Source organism: Marmota monax, unplaced genomic scaffold (assembly GCF_021218885.2).
Source record: "Marmota monax isolate L192 unplaced genomic scaffold, Marmota_monax_Labrador192_F-V1.1 WCK01_AAM20220418_F8-fsc00192, whole genome shotgun sequence".
Lineage (NCBI taxonomy): Eukaryota > Metazoa > Chordata > Mammalia > Rodentia > Sciuridae > Marmota > Marmota monax.
The window spans coordinates 2,084,921-2,103,247 of NW_026693786.1; the positions used below are offsets into that span (position 1 = coordinate 2,084,921).

Genomic DNA, 18,327 nt, shown 5'->3' on the forward strand with positions numbered 1-18,327 from the left:
ATGCTGCACTGTTATCATTATATGATCTGTGCCTTCACTAAACTGAATTCTTAAAAAGCAGAGACTAAATTCTTCATCGCTGCATTCCATCCCCAGCACCAAGCCTGTGACTTACTCCTCGGTTTAGGGTATGGGGGTGTATGTGTGGTGTACGCGAGCATGAATGGAGAGTATGAATTCTAACTTCTGCTAGGCACATAGCGCACTGGGGACACGAAAGCTGCGCTATTTTAACTCAGGCTTTTCCTAAGATCACCACCGAATTAGTGAGCAGCTCATCATCTCAGAGCTCTGCTGTAAACTAGAAAACGCAAACAGCGTGCCATCTCCTAGGCAGCGCTGGGCAGGTGAGGCGGGGCTACTGACTACCTCCGGGTTACAGAGACCTCACACAGGCGCAGAGGCAGGAGAACGACACTCGTCCCGCCCTCTCCTCCACTTTGCAACCTACCGAGTAAGGAGCAGGCAAAAAAGTCACTTCCAGGAAGCTGAAAACACGCTTTCTGCGCTGCAACATGGAGGCTACCAGCGGAATCGATGAACCGGTGAGACGCTGCTTTGGGGCTGGGTAAGTAGAGAAGTCGAGCCCACTCGAGCCTTGAACTCTCCCCGACCCTGCTTTTTTTTTTTTTTTTTTTCTTCTCAGGTTTCCGGGGAGCTGGTGTCCGTGGCACATGCTCTTTCTCTCCCTGCAGAATCTTATGGCAATGATGTGAGTATGATTCAACCACAGCTCCCACCCATCAAGCTAGCCTGGGATATCTGCAAGTCCTACCAGTAGATTTTAAGCCCCTTCCCTGATAACTTCCGCAGAGCTTCCCCACATCTGCCAAAACCGCATCTTCTTTCAGTTCGTTCTTATCTTTGTTTGCAGACACAAAACTAATATCTGTAAAAGTGGCTCACTAACTTTGCCACATTGTAGAATCACCTGGGGAGCTTTTAAACATCTCCATGTCCACATTACAGTCCATATTAACTAAATTAGAATGTCTTGGGGGTGGGAGCCAAGAATCAAGGTTTGTTTGTTATTTTAAAGGCCTCCTGTCGATTCCATTGTGTAGCAAAGTTGCACTGGCTTCTGGTATGTCTGTTTGGACCCCCTGTGAGAAAGCACATGTTGTATTTTGAGAAACATGACAAAAGGACACTGAGAATAGTAATAACACCTGAATAAGAATGTAATACATTCTAGATGAGTGGGTCAGGCCCTAAGAGCCAAAGGGTTTAGCTAAAGGAAAGACCTCCAAGAATGGAGGCAGTAGAAGACTTCACTGAGGAAGTTGAACTTGGAACTGGATCCTCAAAGTGTAAATAGCCAAAGACATGGATTGACAAGTAGGCAAACTTAATGGACTAAGACATGGAATAACATAAGGTACATGGATGTAATCAGTGCTTGATCAGACATATTTATAGCCTGGCCTGCTTCATGATACTGATTCATTTCTGCGCTGTTATAGGGTGGGAAATTGACTATCTGATAAACACAAATGATGATTATGACACGCTACACTCAACAGTGAAAAGTAGTTTTACATCTGTTATCTTTATCCTCCCAACAACACAGTAATATATAGATGGATGTATTATTTAACTTTTACAGTGATTTAATTCAGTCCTGAGAAACTGAATTATCTACCACTTTATGTAGTGTCCCACACATTCACTAGCTGCTGGGAAAAGATAGCCACTGGCTCATTGTTTCTTACATTGTGTAGGTAGCTGCTTTGGGTTGTCATAAGGACAAAAGAATCATTAGATCATCCAAATCCATTTGCCCACTTTTTATTCTTTGCCAGTACTTACCAGTTTTGGTAGTCCTGTTTAGATATCCACAGACTTTCTTAATTTGTTACTCAGTAGCAGGATTGGGGGATTTCTGACCTGGCATCCTTCACTCATTTGCAGCCTGATATTGAGATGGCTTGGGCCATGAGAGCAATGCAGCATGCTGAAGTCTATTACAAGGTGAGTTGTCTGCCTTCAATCCTTAAGCAGAATTAAATGTTTAACCATAGTGTATGGTACTTGGTATCCTCAGCAAGTTAAACAGTTACGTTTTGGAGATAGTTTGTATTTCTTAGCTGAAAAAAGAATCTTGCCAAGATAAAGGGGTGGAAGAAATTTTTGTTTGTTTTTTTGGAGATTAAGGTCAGGGGCACTGAACCCCTGAGCCACATCCCCAGACCATTTTTGTATTTCATTTAGAGACAGTGTCTCACTGAGTTGCTTAGAGCCTCTCCATTGCTGAGGCTGGTTTTGAACTTGTGATCCTCCTGCCTTAGCCTTCCCAGCTGCTGGGATTACAGGCATGTACCATGGCACCTGGTAAGGAATTTGTTTTGATAATGAGAAGTTTTACTTCTCTGTGTACTGTTTTGTTGCTACCTGACAAAAGGGTATTTGGCATACACATAATAGTCAATTCATAAATATTTTTGGAATTAATGAATAACCCACAGACAGAGATAGCCAGGTAAAAATAGGGCCAGTTGCCAAATGGTCGGAGGGGATTTTATGCCCTTTAAAATTTTGTCATAATTTCATGCAAGACCTAGGTTTTAGTACTTCCTAATGAAATCTTCTGCCTGAGAACCATAACTGGTGGGAGAGTAGGTAAAGAGAAGGTAGTAAATCAGAGACTAACTTCTGTATGTTGTTTTATTATCTGGTAGCTTATTTCATCAGTTGATCCACAGTTCCTGAAACTCACCAAAGTGGATGACCAAATATACTCTGAGTTCCGGGAAAATTTTGAGAAACTCAGGATAGACGTGTTGGACCCAGAAGAACTCAAGTCAGAATCAGCTAAGGAGGTAAGAATTATCTTTAAAAATATTACCTAGTAGCTAACCAGTAATTTTTTCCCATATTTTTTTAGTGGTACATTATAGTTGTACATAATGGTTGGATTTGTATTTATTTGTACATGCACACAGTATGACAATATAATTTGGCCAATATCATTTCCCAGTATTTCTCCTTTCCCTCCCCTTTTCCCTAACCAGTAATTTTTGATTGTATGTTTTTATTCATTTAAATTCTTTAAAAATTTGTTTTAAGAAATTACCTAAAGGTTCAGGGCTTTTTAATAGTTATAATCAACTAAGTAAATTATGAAATGAATAATTTTTTTGGTATAATTAAAAAAAAAAAACTTTTTTAGTTGTAGATGGACACAATACCTTTAATTTATTTATTTTTATGTGGTGCTGAGGATCAAACACAGTGCTTCACACATGTGAGGTGAGTATTCTACCACTGAGCCACAACCCCAGCCCCATATACAAATTTTTTATGATTATCGAATCCATTGTTTTTTCTTTTTGGCTTGGGCACTTCAAATCTCCACCAACCCTGACCTTTCAGGCCAGAAGGAATAAGTTTACTTAAGTGGGTAGTTTGACCAGAAGGCTTGGAGAGGCGGGGAGGGCAGATATGGTACTGGAATTTTTTTTTTTTTTTTTTTAAAGAGAGAAGGAGAGAGAGAGAGAGAGAGAATTTTTTTTTAATATCTATTTTTTTAGTTTTCGGCGGACACAACATCTTTGTTTGTATGTGGTGCTGAGGATCGAACCCGGGCTGCATGCATGCCAGGCGAGCGCGCTACCGCTTGAGCCATATCCCCAGCTCCTGGAAGGTTTTTATAAAATATTTTTAGTAGCGGATGGATATTTATTTATTTATTTATTTGCAATGCTGAGAATCAAACCCAGTGCCTCACACATGCTAGGCAAGTGCTCTACCACTGAGCTATAACCCCAGCCCCCGGAAGGTGTTTTGATTATCAGTATTTATGTTCAGGTGATTATAGGCCATGGATAACTGGGAAACTTATATTTCTCATTGCTTACGTAATTACCTTTTATTGTTAGCACCAGTACTCTTAATAATTAGGGAAAAAAATTTCTTTGAGAGTGGGCCCTTGGCTAATGAAGAATCTGAACTTTTTTTTTTTTTTTAGCTGTAGATGGACATAATATCTTTATTTATTTATCTATTTTATTTTATTTTTTTAAAGAGAGAGAGAGAATTTTTTTAATATTTATTTTTTAGTTTTCAGCGGACACAACATCTTTGTTTGTATGTGGTGCTGAGGATCGAACCCGGGCTGCACGCATGCCAGGCGAGCGCGCTACCGCTTGAGCTATATCCCCAGCCCAAGAATCTGAACTTTTAACTCCTAGCAAGCTGTTACTGATCTTTGGAAAATGACTACTACTGATAGGACTTCTTTTTTAAAATCTAACTTTCTGACTTGGGCCAAATTCCTGCCTTCTTTGTTTCATGTGTGCTTTAGTGAGGGTGAATATTTTGCCTGAGCTAGCAAATAACTTCAAAAGAAAACAGAACTGGTTTAAGAAATCACATTTTAATTTCGAAATAAAGGATTCAGATGTATTTTTAAGTTAAAATATAGTCCATGTAGGGAAATACCGGCCTAAAGATAATAGTACAGAATGATACTGTTTCACTATGAAACCAGTAGTGACCTCAATCTTGGTCTTTTCCACTTTGGTAAAATGACTTCCTTATTGGGAAGTGGAAGTCCCTCTCTTGGCATGAGGACATCAGGCTTTTGCATTTGTCAACTAAGGCATTGTCTTATGTCTTTGCAGAAATGGAGGCCATTTTGCTTGAAGTTTGATGGAATCGTAGAAGACTTCAACTATGGTACTTTGCTGAGACTGGATTGTTCTCAGGGCTACACTGAGGAGAACACCATCTTTGGTGAGTTTCTTGCCTCTGGAATTGTTTTGTAAGGAGGATGAGGAGTCTGACTTTACTGAATCAGTGATATGTATAGTTAGATTGGAGCTCATCTCATTTGTTATGTTTTTCTTTTAAAATATTTTTAGTTGTAGATTGACACGATACATTTATTTATTTGTTTTTTGTGGTACTGAGGATGGAATGATGAATCCAGGGCCTCATAATGTGAGGAAAGTGCTCTACCACAACCCCAGCCCTTGTTATATCTTTTTTTACGGGGTGGTCATACTGGGGCTTGAACTCAGCGGTGCTTCACTACTGAGCTACTTCCTCAGTGCTTTTCATTTTTAACTGTGAGACAGGGTCTTGCTAAATTGTGGGTGCTGCCCTTGACCTTGCCAAGGTTGACGTTACAATTATAGTCCTCCTTCCTTAGTGTCCTGAGTTATTGGGATTACAAGCCTGAGCCACCATGCCTGAATTATTTGTTATATATTTAAAGATCACATTGCTGTTTTTAAAAGTAATTTTGAAATGGTTAACTATTTTCATTCTCAATGGTGTAAGATGAGAATTCAAGATCTCTGAAGTTCATGACTATATTTGAATGGCTTGTGTGTTAATTCAGTTGGATCTGTATATTTCCAGTAGATTTAGGAAATTACCTGGGACTAAGACAATAATCAATTCTATTGACCTTCTAGCTCCCAGGATCCAGTTTTTTGCAATTGAAATTGCTCGGAACCGGGAAGGCTATAACAAAGCTGTTTACATCAGTGTTCAGGACAAAGAAGGAGAGAAAGAAATCAATGGAGAAGAGAATAAAGAGAAAGGAATTAACATTGGAGGAGAAGAGAAAGTCAAGAAAGGAGCTGAGAGTGGAGGAGAAAAAGAGGAAGGAGTCAACAGAGGAGAAAAAGGGAAAACTGACAAAGGAGGAGAAAAAGAGAAAAAAGCTGAAGAAGCGGACAGAGAGATGAACAAAAGTGGTGAAGCATCTGTGTAAGGTAGACAGGGAACAGCACTCTAGAGGCTGCCACTCAGCTGAGCCTATAAGTATCACAGTGCTACTTGCATAGACCCCTTTGGTTAAATGTATGTTCTTGTGAAATTGAAGGATTCTCAGAAGGACATCTTTCTAGCCCAGTAGTCAAGAGCTACTTTTGTTGTTGCCTTGTATAAATTGACTTAAAGACTATTGGTGAGGTTTTTGTGTATTGTTGATATATTGTTTCTTGTCTCTCACTCCTGGTCAAGTAAGAAATTTTGTAAATAAATTGCTTTTGGTTTTAAGATTGTCTGTGACTTTTAAAAGTGTTTAAAAATAATTATGTACTTCAAATTTTTTAGGTATCTAATCCATAATCATGTATTACATAAAACAATTTATGCCCATTTCTTAATTATGCTCATTGTTTCCTGTAATAAAGTTCTCTCATCCTATGAAGTTGTACCAGGTATTGAGATTAGAAATCCTTATATAACAATTAACACTTGCCCTTGGATTGACTATAGCTCTCTAATTTCCTTTATTAAATCTGAAAAATATTGATAAGTGCTTTATGGGGAGAACATCAGCAGCCAAATCCTTTTAGACTAGTGAACGGGGCCCTGTTTGTAGTAGAGGAGCAAAAGCCTTGATCTGCTTCTGTACTTGGTTCTTTTAACAGTCAGATTGTTATCTGAAAGTTAGCAAATAGTAATAGTGTAAAGTTTGAAGGAGTGGTTTCCCTTTTATAATGCTGTGGATAGTAGCACATACATTAACACAGACACATTTTTGAATTTTTTATTGGAGCATTGTAAAATCATTTTGAGAAAAATCATATATGCATGGAGTTGAATTTACTCCATTTCAGTCCCCATTACTCCCCTTTCCCTCCCCTTCTCCCCCATTCTCCTTCCTCTACTGATCTTCTTTTCTCTCATTTATTTATTTATTTTAAATGGATGCTTCCCATATATTGGTGGAATTCCCAGTGATATATTTGTATAATGTGATTTTGTTGAATTCATTGAATGCTGCTTTGTCAGTTTCTAAAAATAGACACTGACTGTGAGGGAGAAAGGAGGGTGGGGGAGGGTGTTTTCTTTTTATCTAATGACTTTTCAGAATGTGTGCTTCAGTTCACATGCATATGAAGGTTCATGCTGTCGCCATAGACATACCAAACTTGACTGCTGAAATCAGGAAACTACAACTTTATAGTACATACAGTTAATATATTTATAAGTTTTAACTACAAGGTGATCAGGCAAGAAAGGATTTACCAGACAAGGAAGGACAAAAAAACAAGTGTTTTTTCCCAGTGGATGTAGAAGAATAAAAATTTATGTTAACCAATGAATTGTACCCTAAGTAAGAGCTGAACTAGAGATGCACACAGCAGCAACAATTGTGTACAATAGTGAATTCTCTGGCAAATTAAAAAAAAGTGTTAGAATTTTTATTTTATAAAAATATATGCTTTTTAAGGGGTTGGAGAGTGTTAAATACTTCATACTAGACTTATTTTTTTATTAGATACTTTTTAGTTATACATGGACACAATATTTTTATTATTTTGTTTATTTATATTTATGTGGTGCTGAGGATCGAACTCAGTGCCTCACATGTGTGAGGCAAGCGCTCTGCCACTGAGCCACAACCCCAGCCCTAGACAGACCTTATTAAGAACCTCCTTAATTACGTTAATTTTCTGTAGTTCATGCACTTTTAAGTATCTGTGAGTGCATGTCCATATTCATTAACTTAGGAAAAATAAAAGAGGAAGTATAAAAATTATTGCCACGTACAGTTGCATGTCTGGTTGGCCTTTTCCGGGTTGCTTCCCAGAAAGATGATTGGCTTAATCACTTCTCTCCAATCAGTTTTACAGAGAACAAGGAGCATGCAAGTGGAAGTCACACGCTTTAAAGCAAAAGCATCTGTCCAGGAGTAGGTGATGAAAACTGGGGAGAGGAAGAAGAATAAACATACAGAACACTTTGGATGCACTACAAGACACCAGGAATGCAAGGAAGCATCCCAGGTTAGAGGGGAAAGATGGGTGGAATGCTGCTCTGATGGTGTAAAATTTTTAGGCTGACTGAACATTCCCACCCCCTGCATGTTTATTCTAGCCTGTTCAATATGGGCAAGATTTAAGAGTATGAAGGAATTTCATTCCTGTGATTTAAATTGAAGTTTTTCTGGGTGGGTCTGGCCTAATCAGGGAGTCCTTCAAAGAGACAAGAAGCTGGAGCAGATATCTATTGGCCTAGTAGAAGCAAACAGCTATGCTGTGAGAGGAATGTGGCAAGGAACTTAGAGTTGTCCTCAAGCAGGTGAGAATGTTCCTTGGCTGATAGCCAGCAAGAAATCTGGGATTTTACTCCTCATTTACAATGACTGAATTCTGCCAATTAGTGAGTTTGTAAAGGACTTTGAGGCTGAGATAGCATGGACACTGTTTTTGGCCCTGTGAGACCCTGAACAGAGGATTCAGGTAAGCTATAACTGACTCCTAACTCATGGGACTATGAGATAATAAATTGGGTGTTTTCATATGTCACTGATTATTTGGTAATTTTTTTTTTTTTTTTTGCAGAGCATTAGAAATCTTCTATAGGCTTTGGTACTGGAAGTACAGTGCTGCAGTAACAAACACCTAAAATATGGGAGTTGGCTTTGGAATCAGGCAGTGGGGAGAGCTGGACAAATTCTAAGTAGCATGATGCAGAAAGCCCAAACTGCCTTGAACAGACTGTCAGAAATATGAACTTTAAGGATGCTGCTGGAGAGGGCTCAGAAGGAAGTGAGGAACATGTCACTGGAGACTGGAGGAAGGGGAATTCTTAGTAAGTGGTAGCATTGTTCTTAGAAGCCAGGAAGTTTGAGATTTAAGACCTTGCTCTGAATTATTTAGGAGATGTGAAGTCAGGCTTAACAGGTGTAAACATCTGTGATTTATTCAGAATGTGGGACCTTTCCATTTACTTATCTCTGTGTCATCTTTTGGAGGTAGGAAAAGGGCTCAGACTAATTTTTTAAAATTAGAACATTATAGTTATGTATAGTAGTTGGGCTCATTTGACAATATCATGCATGCATATATATATGTATCACATACATACATTGTATGTATATATGTATATATATATATATGTATCACATATATTTACCCTATTTACTTTTTTTTCATTTACCCTATTTCAGTCCCTGTTCTCCTCTTTTCCCTCCCATTCTCCCTCCCCCTATTTTTTTTTCTTGTGCTCATTTTTCTTTCACTCATTTATTTAGTTATTTTTGATTGGTGCTTTCTACATATATACAAAGGTAGAACTTCCTGTAATATATTTATATATACACATAACATGATCTTATTCAATCCATTCCTCATTTCCTTCCCTTTCCCATCCTCCCTCCCTTACTCTCAATCTCCTTCTTCTCCACTGATCTTTCCTAGATCTTTATGATATCCAATCCCCCTGCCCCTATTGCATTCTTCCCCCCCTTTTTTTGATCTATCTTCCACATATGAGACAGAAACCCAACCTTTGACTTTCTGAGTCTGGCTTATTTCATTTAGCATGATTTTCTCCATTTTTATCTATTTACTGGCAGGTGCAATTATTTCATCTTTATGGCTGAGTAAAATGCCATTGTATGTATGTATCACATTTTAATTCATCCATTGAAGGGCACCTAGGTTGGCTCCACAGCTTGGTTATTGTGAATTGTGCTGCTATAAACACTGATGTGCCTGCATCCCTACTGTGCTGATTTTAGTTGTTTTGGATAAATACCGAGGAGTGGGATAGGGGAGTAATATGGTGGTTTCATTCTTAGTTTTTAAAGGAAGCTCTGTATTGCTTTCCAGAGTGGTTGTTCTAGTCTGCAGCCCTACCAACAATGTACAAGTGTACTTTTCCCCCCACAACCTTGCTAGCATTTATTATTTTTGTATTCTTTTTTTTTAATTAATATATCTTTTTAGTTGTTGATGGACCTTTATTTTTATTCATTTATTTTTATGTGGTGCTGAGAATCGAACCCAGTACCACACACATGCCAGATAAGTGCTCTACTACTGAGCCACAACTCTACCCCTGTTTGTATTCTTTTTTTAAAAAAATATTTTCTATAGTTGTAGTTGGACACAATACCTTTATTTTATTTTTGAATATATATTTTTGTAGTTGTAGTTGGACACAATAACTTCATTTTATTTATTTATATGTGGTGCCAAGGATTGAACCCAGGGCCTTGCACGTGTGAGGCAAGCGCTCTACCGCTGAGCCACAACCCCAGCCTTTATTTTATTTGTTTATTTTTATGTGGTGCTGGAGATTGAACCCAGTACATCATGCATGCTGGGCAAGCACTCTACAACTGAGCCACAACCCCGGCCCCCTGTTTGTATTCTTGATTGTTACCATTCTAACTGGAATGAGATGAAATCGTAGTGTAGTGTTGGTTTGCATTTCCCTGATTGCTAGAGATGTTGAATGTTTTTTCAGATATTTGTTGTCCATTTGTGTTTCTTCTTTTGAGAAATGTCTGTTTAGTTCTTTCTCCCATTTGTTGATTTGGGTTACTTGTTTTTTTTTGGTGTTAAGTTTTTTGAGTTATTTAGATATTCTGGATGTTAATCCCATGCCAAGAGCAGCTGGCAAAGATTTTCTTCCGTTCTGTAGGTTCTCTCTCACACTCTTAATCATTTCCTTTGCTTTGTAGAAGCATTTATATTTAATGCCATCCTATTTATTGATTCTTGGTTTTATTTCTTTAGCTTTAGGTATTTTGTTGAAGAAATTGGTGCTGGCACCAATATGATGGAGTGTTGACCCTATGTTTTCTTCTAGCAGTTGCAAAGTTTCTGGTCTTAATTCCTAGGTCTTTTATCCATTTTGAGTTGTTTTTTTGTGCAGGTTGAGAGAGAGGTATTTAGTTTCTTTCTTGTATTTATATATAGTATGTGTGTATTATATATTTTGTGGTGCTGGGGATTGAACCCAGGGCCTTGTGCATGTGAGGCAATCACTCTACCAACTGAGATATATCCTCAGCCCCTCCAACATACGTTTTTGACACCTTTGTCAAGTATCAGATGGCAGTAAGTATGTGGGTGTGTCTGTGTCTTCTATTCCATTGGTTTTCATGTCAATTTTGATGCCAGTACCATGCTGTTCTTGTTACTTTAGCTCTGTAATATAATTTGAGATCAATTATTGCGATGCCTTCGACATCATTATTGCTCAGGATTGCTTTTGCTATTCTAGGTCTCTTGTTCTTCCAAATGAAATTTAAGACTTTTTTTTTTTCTAGGAGACTAATTTTTGCATTTGCAGAAGGGAAAACTGCAGCCACTTTTTAGTTTTAAGCCACTGAATATGTGGTAACTTATTATAGTAGCAATAGGAAATTAATAAAGGAGGCATGCTGAGCCTTACCTCCAAAAGCAGACACATTCACTGTTCTCTTGTTGTTTATTTCAAAACTATAGTTTAAACACAGAGATATGTTGTATTGGAGGACTGGAGAAATGAACTGCATCTGAAGTGAGCTTGAATGATTTTTAAACCATTTTGGATTTACTCTCTGAAGAAACTCCTATAGCTGAGCCTGTAAGTCAGGTTCTTTTGGTTAACTGGGAGTTCTCTAAATTTACCTCTATGTACAATGCAATGCTTATTAGTGAAAATATGCTAATTTGAAGCTTATACATGTGAATGACACCCAACAATAACTTCATAAATTATTTAGAACTTGGACTAAGAAGAGAATTTTCCAGGAAGGGATATTTTATCATTAACATTGTGTAAAATTGCCAGAGCTTGGTGATTTAAGCAGACCAAGTTTTTGTTGGTTTTGTTAGGCCTGTTGCCTAGGTCAACAGGATCAAGCCTAGAATCTGGGTCCACAAGGTGTGTCTGGTGCTGGAGCAGGTCTGGATCTTGAGTTTGCAATGGCAGGTCTGGAGTAGACCTAGAGCTTGGGTCTGTGGGGGCCAGCCTCACATCAGGACTACTGGGGTGGACTTGGACCTTGGGTCCAGCCTTGTTGGGATGGCCTGAGGCATGGGTACTTGATGATCAGTCTAAAGCCTGGTCTGTGAGTGCTGGCATGGTGCCTTTGCTGCAGGGACTTTCTCCAGGGCTGAGTCTTTGGGTGCTGGCCTGGAGGCTGGATTCATTGGGCCTAGTTTGGAGCCTGAGTCTATGGGTGCCAGTGTAGTGCCTGGGGCCATGGGAACCAGCTTAGATTTGAGGTGGGTGGAGAAGCTGTGTCTGTAGGGCAATCCTAAAACCTGAGTCCATGAAAACAACCTGTGCATCAGGGATATTGGGACTGGCTTGGTCCTTGGGTCTGCTGGAGCAACTTGGACCCTGAGTCCTTTGGATTATGGGGACCTGGGTGCTGCCTTGAATCCTGTAGATGTGGAGACTAGTATCTACAGCAAATCCTGGTTCTGCAGATGTCAGACATCTAGGCTAGTCTGGAATCTGTGACTGCAAGGGCTGGCCTGATATTGGGATGGGCCTGAAGTCTGGGTTCATGGGGGTTTGCCTGGCACAGGGGCTGGCCCATATACTGGGCCTGTGGTATGTGATTTGGTGTTGGTATAGTCCTGGAGGCTGCGTCTGTTAATCCTGGTCTGGAGTCTGGGGCCATAGGCCTGAATGCTAGGCCTGGACTAGAACCTCAGGTGGGTTTAGAATGTGTATCTGCAGGGTCTGTGGCTGGTAGTGGAGCAGGCTTGGAGGCTGGGTCCATGGGTGCTTGCCCAAATTTGGGGCTGCAGGGTCCTACCTGGCTTTAGGTTTCATTGTTATAGGCCTGGTGCTGGGATACACAGCCATATTTGATGCTCAGTTCACCCTTCTCCAATACAGAGGATATCTGTACTGTGCTGCCTGGGATTTGGAGAGGAGTGACACACAGATGATGTGAAACTGCCCTTCCTACCCTTTTCAATGTGTCTTTTCTTATTTCCAGTCTATATCCAGGTGCTTCAAAGCTCTTGCCCAGATTCTTGTTCTTTTTTTTTTTTTTTATAGTGCTGGAGTTTGAATCCAGGGCCTTGTTCATGCGAGGCGAGCACTCTACCAACTGAGCTATATCCCAGCCCAACTCTTGAGTTTTTGTGAAGGCATTTTTGCATGTGGATAGTTGTTCAAGTTTCTGAGGGGAAAACACTGGAAAGTCCTATTCAGCCATCTTGCTGATGTCACTCCCAAAATATATGCTTTTTAGAAAGTGTTCATTGAAGCTATATTTTCTCTTTTTTCATTTTGTAGATAAAAGATATATAGCAACATAAGCACCATAGGCCCGAATGTGATTGTCTTCTATTGTGATAGTAGTAATGTTCAGATTATACATAAATCTCCAATCCTATTGAGCAATAAGATGTGCTAAAGACTAAAAGAAAAGTCTAGAAACAAATGTTATGACTTTTGCTCTCAATTGGCTTGCAACCCATCAATAGTAACTTTTTGCTTAATGAGATATGTTTTATTTTACTTAGTGAGATATGTTGAAACAAAATTATAAGATATATAGAATATATTTTATAATTTTTTTGGCAGTGTTAGGGATTGAACACAGGGCCTTGTGCATGCAAGGCAAGCACTCTACCAACTGAGCTGTATCCCCAGCCCCCCTGAATATATTTTTTGTTTCCCAAAATTTTTGAGTGAAATCTGTTTTACTTTCACTTTTTCAGAGTCTATGAAGATATCCATTAGTCAGATCTATGAATTAAGGATCAGGAAAGAGATCTCAAGGTAGATTGGGAAGACACATGCAGTTCACAAAAGGTGATGCCATATTGTGATTGACACAGTTCAATCTTCTTGCCAGTTACTCTTTTTTTTCCTTCAGGGCACTTTCCCAGGGACCCTTATTTTCCCTTTTATACCTTCTCTTTTTCTCTATATGGATTTTTCTCTGGATCGTATCATTTATTTTTAAGGCCTCATCATCTAGCAAAGGGATCAATAATCTGTAAAGGGACAAATAGTAAATACTTCAGGCTTTGTTGGACATGGGGTTTTTGTTTGAATTATTCAAATCTGCCTAATGCTGAAGCATATTGTAGCACAATCTGTACAAAATCATTCATAGATGCCATGTAAATTAATGTCCCAAACATGGGTATATTCAAATAAATCTATTTCTTGAAATAGGCAGTGAGCCACCGATTTTGGCCTGGAGGACATAGTTAACCAAGTTGATTGGGGATGATTCCCAAGTATACTTCCACCTTGTGATCTCTTTCCTGATTCTTAATTCTTAGATCTGACTAATGGATATCTTCATAAACTCTGAAAAAGTGTAAGTAAACCAGATTTTACTCAAAAACTTTGGGAAACAAAAAATATATTTTATATATCTTATAATTTTGTTTCAACATATCTCATTAAGTAAAATAAAATTTTTCCAAATTCCTGTTACTGTTTCTCACTATCTTATGTGAGAAATAGCTCGCCCAATTTTTCAAGCCTTCTACATAAGACAAACTAGAAATGTAAATATTTTAAATTTGAGAAATATGAAGTATATTCCTTTTCGAAGACTAACATAAGCAATTGTAGATCATGATGTTACCATTAGATTGTTTGTCACTTTTTGGAACATTTGAAATTGTGTTGGTATAATGAACTTTAAATTACATTTTAGGGTACCTATATTAATTTAATTATAGACTTTAAATGAAAATTGCAATAGTTACCTATTCAATAATAAATATTTTTTATTAAATTATTAATGTAACTATGGCTAGATTAGGGCCACTAGTACAGGTAGTTACCAATACTGAAAGAAACATTTCGAAGCACATGTTCTATTTGTCAATTATAGTAATGATTAGGAGTTTTATCTTAGTATCAAGTGTTGTTTTGTACATGAAAGATGGTGCAATCATGTCTATTATGAGTGAGAGTAATTATAATATGGATTTTTAAGATATATATATATATATATTTAATTTTCAATGGACCTTTATTTTGCTTATTTTTTTAAAAATATTTTTTAGATTTAGGTGGACACAATATTTTTATTTTTATGTGGTGCTGAGGATCGAACCCAGTGCCTCACGCATGCCAGGCGAACCGCTACTACTTGAGCCATATCCACAGCCCCTATTTTGCTTAATTATATGTAGTGCTGAGAATTGAACCCGGTGCCACACTCATGCCAGGCAATTGCTCTACCACTGAGCTACAACCCCAATCCAGTAATTATGATGTGATCTCATTTTTTAAGATGAATTAATCTCTAATCATAGATATAATAAAATCCACAGCATGTGCTGGGATTTTTCTCTTTCCATCTTACTTTTTAAAATTTAGTAGACATTGATTATATAACCCTAAATTATCTGGCTTGAAATATAACAACTGGGAAGTACAACTAATAATATACATGAAAAATTAAAATAGTCATTGACTCTGAGATCCCCATCAGTCAAGTTTCTGGAACTCTTGACAATCCTCCTACCTCTATTCCTCCCCTCTTCTTCTTGGGGTTCTAAGTTGGTTCAGATTTCTCCTAAAGGGCCTTTAAAGCTGATTTCTACCGGCACTGCTCTCTACCACTTCCCGGAATGGCCTTATATAATTATTGGTGTTGTCATGACCATGTCTGCCCCATGGATATAGTTGTTATTACTACTGATTAGCTAATAAAAGGACCAAATGACTACCTAGCTACACAAATCTCCTAACGATTACTATGCAAGACCATTTAACATTTTTTTTTTTCACTCATTCAGAACTATGATGTGCAAGGCCCTTGGGTTAGATCACTGAACAAAACAGGAGTCTCCTTATGGAGCCTGCATTTTAATATGAAGAGACAGATAATAAATAGTGTGTAGATTAGTAGGTTATTTATATGAATAAGTAGTAAGTTAAATTCCATTGCTGCTGTGGAAAAATATAACATTGAGCAAGCAGGGCAAGAAGAATCAGAAACTGGGGCATGATGGCACATGCCTGTAAACCCAGAAACTTGGAAGACAGGCAGGATGATTGCAAATTCGAGGCCAGCATAGGGAACTTGGCAAGACCCTGCCTCAAAATAGAAAATAAAAAGGGCTGGGTATGTAGCTCATAAAATACCCCTCAGTTCAAACCCCATTGCCCCCCCCCCAAAAAAAAAAGAAGAAGAATCAAAAACCCCAAAGATGGTGATGTACACAGACTACAAACCATCCAGATATTAGGAGATGAGTATCCCATAGAAGAGGAAGCTCAAAGGCCCTGAGGCAGGAGAATGCCTAACATTTTTGTTGCTAAAAAGGTTGCTATGGTAAAAATGGACTGGAGAAGGTCCAACATAGATAAGTAGCGAGGATATTGTAGAAGACAGAGGTGATAGTGGCTTAGTCTATGATATTAACAGTGAAAAAGGTGAGAAGTGACCAGTTTTAGAACCTTGTAGTATTTTTACTGTCATTATATTTTGCAATTTTTATAGTCTTTTTTCCCCAGTACTGGGAATAGAACCCAGAGCCTCACACATGCTAGGCAAGTGCTCTACCACTGAGCTAGAACCCCAGCCTTATTTTTTTGTAATCATAGATTTGATTTCTTTGAATAAAGAATTGAGAAGTTTTACTTAATGTTCATCTGGGATTTAAAATCATCGTGTTATGTTATTTGTATTATTTATTGTTTTGTTATCCTGTATCAGTTTATGATATTTTTAATGAGGTTTTGCTCTTCCATCTAATATATGAGCTGTTCTAAGAATGTCCAGAAAATGTTTGAAAGATATAGAGAATGTTTAATAGAACATTTTCTGTACATGCATGAAATTAGGTGTGTGAATTACATTGACCTGATCCTCCGTATGTTTATTCTTCTGTTTGGTATGCTCATCACAACTTCAACAAGTTATGTTAAAGTTTCTCATAATGGTACTCCTTTTGTCAATTTTGCCTTATGTTTTTAACTGATAGAGGTCAGAGAGGGCTGTTGTCCTTTATTTCTATGTGAGAAATTATTGGAGATAGTGAATCATTTAATCTTCAATATACTTCACAGTCTGGGAAGAGTAAGAAAGGAGCAGCATGGCTTTTGTTTCTTTATGGACAAAGTCTGAATACTATGACTGCTGAAGTGGAGAAACTGTGTCATGAAGAAGAACATAATCAGGTAAAATTAACAACACAGAGTGGAGGCATGGGGTTTTCTCAGAATTTGTACATAAAACAATTCTTTACACCAATACATATATTGAAGAAAATTGTGTACATGTATTTTACTGGTACATTTCTGGCACATAGAAATCCAATATTGATATTTCTTCCTTGTGACTTGTATTGTGTTTTGTTTTGCTTTTTGATACTGGGATTTGAACCCAGGGGTACTTTACCACTGAGCTCAGTCCCCAGTCCCCCCTTTTTAAAATTTTGAGACAGGGTTTCACTAAATTACTTAGGGCCTCGCTAAAAAATTGCTGAGGCTGCTGGCCTTGAACTTGACAATCCTCCTGCCTCAGCTTCCTGAGTCACTGGGATTACAGGCATCTGCCACCATGCCCAGCTTGACTTAGATTGTTTATCGGTACATTTTATTTAACATGCCCTTATATGGGTGCTTTTGAGGTAACTTGATCAATTTTCAGAAGAATCCTATGACATGAGTATTTCATTAGGCCCCATTTCACAGATGATGAAACTGAGGCACAGAGAAGTTAAGATAGTTACCTGAGAATAAAGATACACACCTGGCTGGTGACAGTGTCAAGATTTGATTCTATAAGTCTGGCTTTAGGGTCTATGCTCTTACCCACTGAGCAACACTGCCTGTACTTATAAACTATATCAATATAAAATGAACACCTTTAGAAGTATCTGGCGATGGGTACAGAATAAAATAATGAATTCTGAAGAAAACAGGAAAAGAGAAAAGCACAGAAACTATAAGTTTATTCCAATTAAGTTTGAATCCAGAAAACACTTAGAAAAGGTGAAAGGCCCTAGGTTCAATCCCCAGCACCACGTAAGAAAGGGATTATTTTTCTAACATTCAGATGTTCATATTGCTACCTCCACTTTCTGTTTGCATATGCCTGGTATGTATTTATCTCTTATTTCTATTATTTCTAAGTTATTGTGCTTTAGAAATTGTTCTTCTTAGCCCTGTCAGAGGAAGTTTGTCTTTTTTCCCCACATTTACATACATAGATTTCATTTCAAGGAGTTTAATCTATAAATCAATCATCCATGTAGGTGAAAAATAAGGGATATTTAACTCATTTACAATTTCTGTGATCACTGATAGGTTTGATTATGGTCTTATTTCCACATTGAATATTTTCAATTTATTGTGCTTTCTAGATATTTTTTTTTTCCAGGTGTTTTCTGGATTCGAACTTAATTGGAATAAACTTATAGTTTCTATGCTTTTCTCTTTTCCTGTTTTCTTCAGAATTCATTACATTTTCTTTAAAGTTATGACTCCAGAATAACATGATTATCTCCTAAGTGTTTCCCAATACAAGATGAAACTTTTAGCACATTTTAACTTTATCTTTTCTAAATACCAGGTTTTTGCTCAAATTAATGTTTAGGTCTAGGTTATTATTATTCTTGACATTGTGTTTGTGCATTATTT

The 18,327-nt window shown here is 37.8% G+C and overlaps 1 protein-coding gene across 2 annotated transcripts; it reads left to right on the forward strand.

Annotated features, from left to right (window-relative positions):
* Positions 1–390: 390 nt before the first annotated feature.
* On the forward strand, positions 391–6,009 carry Pbdc1 (polysaccharide biosynthesis domain containing 1). Of its 2 annotated transcripts, XM_046462143.2 has the most exons (6): positions 391–545; positions 647–712; positions 1,912–1,971; positions 2,679–2,819; positions 4,623–4,734; positions 5,421–6,009. In XM_046462143.2, the coding sequence occupies exons 1-6, from the start codon at positions 516–518 to the stop codon at positions 5,720–5,722; spliced, it is 711 nt and encodes a 236-aa protein (XP_046318099.1). In that variant the 5' UTR covers positions 391–515; the 3' UTR covers positions 5,723–6,009. The 2 variants fall into 2 exon arrangements, with proteins under 2 accessions (XP_046318099.1, XP_046318100.1); XM_046462144.2 differs by lacking the exon at positions 647–712 and having other exon boundaries at positions 486–568.
* Positions 6,010–18,327: the final 12,318 nt, after the last annotated feature.